The 2,280-nt window shown below is 35.7% G+C and overlaps 1 protein-coding gene across 1 annotated transcript in view; it reads right to left on the bottom strand.

Annotated features, from left to right (window-relative positions):
• Positions 1-221: 221 nt before the first annotated feature.
• The window catches only part of LOC131652151 (exocyst complex component EXO70B1-like), a 2,089-nt gene continuing 30 nt past the window's right edge, over positions 222-2,280 (bottom strand). The window contains exon 1 of the mRNA XM_058921932.1: positions 222-2,280. This exon is cut by the window's right edge and continues 30 nt beyond it. Coding sequence (XP_058777915.1) covers positions 246-2,243 — 1,998 coding nt within the window. The 5' untranslated portion in view covers positions 2,244-2,280 and the 3' untranslated portion in view covers positions 222-245.

Raw genomic sequence — 2,280 nt, 5'->3', positions numbered from 1 at the left:
TTGAATGAAGATTGTAAGTCAATATTTCTAGTGCTAACAACACGAACATGAGAGTTCTCGGCAATGGTGATATAAGAAATACTCGAGGGTGAAGTATAAGAGGAAAGTTATGTAAAATCAAATGTCATATGATTAGTAGCACTAGAGACAAGAATCCTAATATTCTTAGGAATATTCTCACAAATATTATTTAAATAAAGAGAAAAATAAACTTAATAAACTTTTCTTAATATCTTAAACTTATATTACAAATTACTACTACTGTACAACATGAACATCTGACTGAGTCTATCTTGAATCTCTAACATTCCATATGTAATGTAATCATAAGCTTGGTTACCAAGAATATCCTGAAGCCTCCCAATGAAAATTCCATATGCTGGAAGCAAGACATTTTCCACATATGATATTATTTCTTCCCTTAGATTATTGTCATAAACAAACCAATCTGACTGAACTCTGCATATCTCTTCAAAGTGAGTATTGAACAAAAGCATCTTCTCTTTCAACAATTCTTCTGTAATGTTGTCATTGTTGTCCACCTTCAGAAAGTCCAACACCATATTCCATGAACATCTTTTATAAAGCTCAACGTTTTGTCGAATTTTAGCTTTGTTATTTTGGAACCAATCATTGCCAAAAATAGTTTCCAATTCATAGAATTGATTTATAGCTTCTATGTGGCTCCTATTATTTACCATGAAAATATGGCGCAAAGCAGGGTCTTTGCAGTTTTTCAACTTGGCTATCAATTTCTTAGGTAACATCTCCATTATCTGCTCCATCTGCTTCAAGAAAAATGAAGATGCTTCCATCTCATTACCATCCTTGGAGTATGTCTGTAAAATATTTTCCAACTTCTGCCGCGACAAGCATGCAAGCGACACATAGCTAATAACCTCAGAAGTAACCGGATGAATATCGCCATGAAACTTAACAGTGTTCTTTGCTGTTGGGACTCTAAAAATAACATTATGCATTTCCATGAAAAGATCCCTGCTAGCTTCTCCTAATCTATTCCTCACTGCAACTGCTTCGTTCAGTAACATCGAATCTGGAAAAAGTGATTGGAATTTCGAAATTAGATTACCCAAATGCTCAAATATTTGTAGCATTTTGAACAAACGCCATTTTGTAGGGCTCCCAGAAGCAAGCACATCTGCGAAACACAGCAGGTGAGATGTTGCTTCTTTGCAAACCTCAAAGAAACAGGTAGAAGCCGCGGAGGAAAACCCCGAGAAGACACGATTGCAGAGCTGTTGTTCAAAGGGAAACAAGATTGTCATAGCTACATCCGAAGCAGTCATCCATCTTTCAAACATGGTATCTGAATATTGCTCCCTCTCATTCTTATCCATCTTATTATTGATGTTTGTAGTTGGCATTGGCAACCCAAATATTTTGTTTATGAGACACTCCTGCAAGAATACCCTTCGCCAACAGCTATATGCATCAGAACATTCTTTCTCGTAACCAGATGCTAACATCAATTTCGCAGATTCATGAAGATTATCTATCTTTCTTGACGACAGAGTATCCATTACAAAATCACGCGTATCTGTATCTGTATCTGTATTGTATTTCTCCATAAGCCTCTCGATGAGACTTGTACTTTCATTTTGAAGCGCATTAGTACAAGTCATAAATTGTTGCATCATACTAGATAGTGATAGTGAAGTCATTTCAATGACTACTGAATTTTCACCTCTAAGCTCTAAATACTCATTTTCTGCTGTGGTGTTGAAGGAAGTGAAAGAAGATCGAATAATAATAAGAGAATAGCTGAAACCTGCTCCAACAAAGAATAACTGCAATTTAATCTTCATGAGTAACACAATTAGGGATCCAAGGAAAAAATAAAGAAGATCCACTTCAAATCCGCACTGAGATTGCCTCGACAAGCTCATTGACATGATAGCAAAAGCAGCACATGAAATCAAGCTAAATGAATCTGGTTTTTCATTCATCTCTTTATCAAAGAAAAAGGAATACACGGAGGTAATTGTCAGTACCAAAAATGCGGTGTGAGCTTTGAATCGGAGACTTCTCGATGACTGCCAAATCTTGGCAAACAAAATGAGGAGGCTGATGATGAAACTGAAAAGAGTGTATAGAATAATCTTCCATGAGTTCCAATCTCCAAATAGATGGTTGAAAGAAGAGCTGAGAGCGTAACAAAGCAATCCAACAACAGATGATGTAAAACTCATAAATCTGAATAACCTTTCAATTTGGATGATCATGTTTTTTTTCTTTAATGTGTTAGATACACTTTGATTA

This window comes from Vicia villosa, linkage group LG2 (assembly GCF_029867415.1).
Source record: "Vicia villosa cultivar HV-30 ecotype Madison, WI linkage group LG2, Vvil1.0, whole genome shotgun sequence".
Classification (NCBI taxonomy): Eukaryota; Viridiplantae; Streptophyta; class Magnoliopsida; order Fabales; family Fabaceae; genus Vicia; species Vicia villosa.
This window is presented reverse-complemented; position numbering and strand designations above follow the sequence as displayed.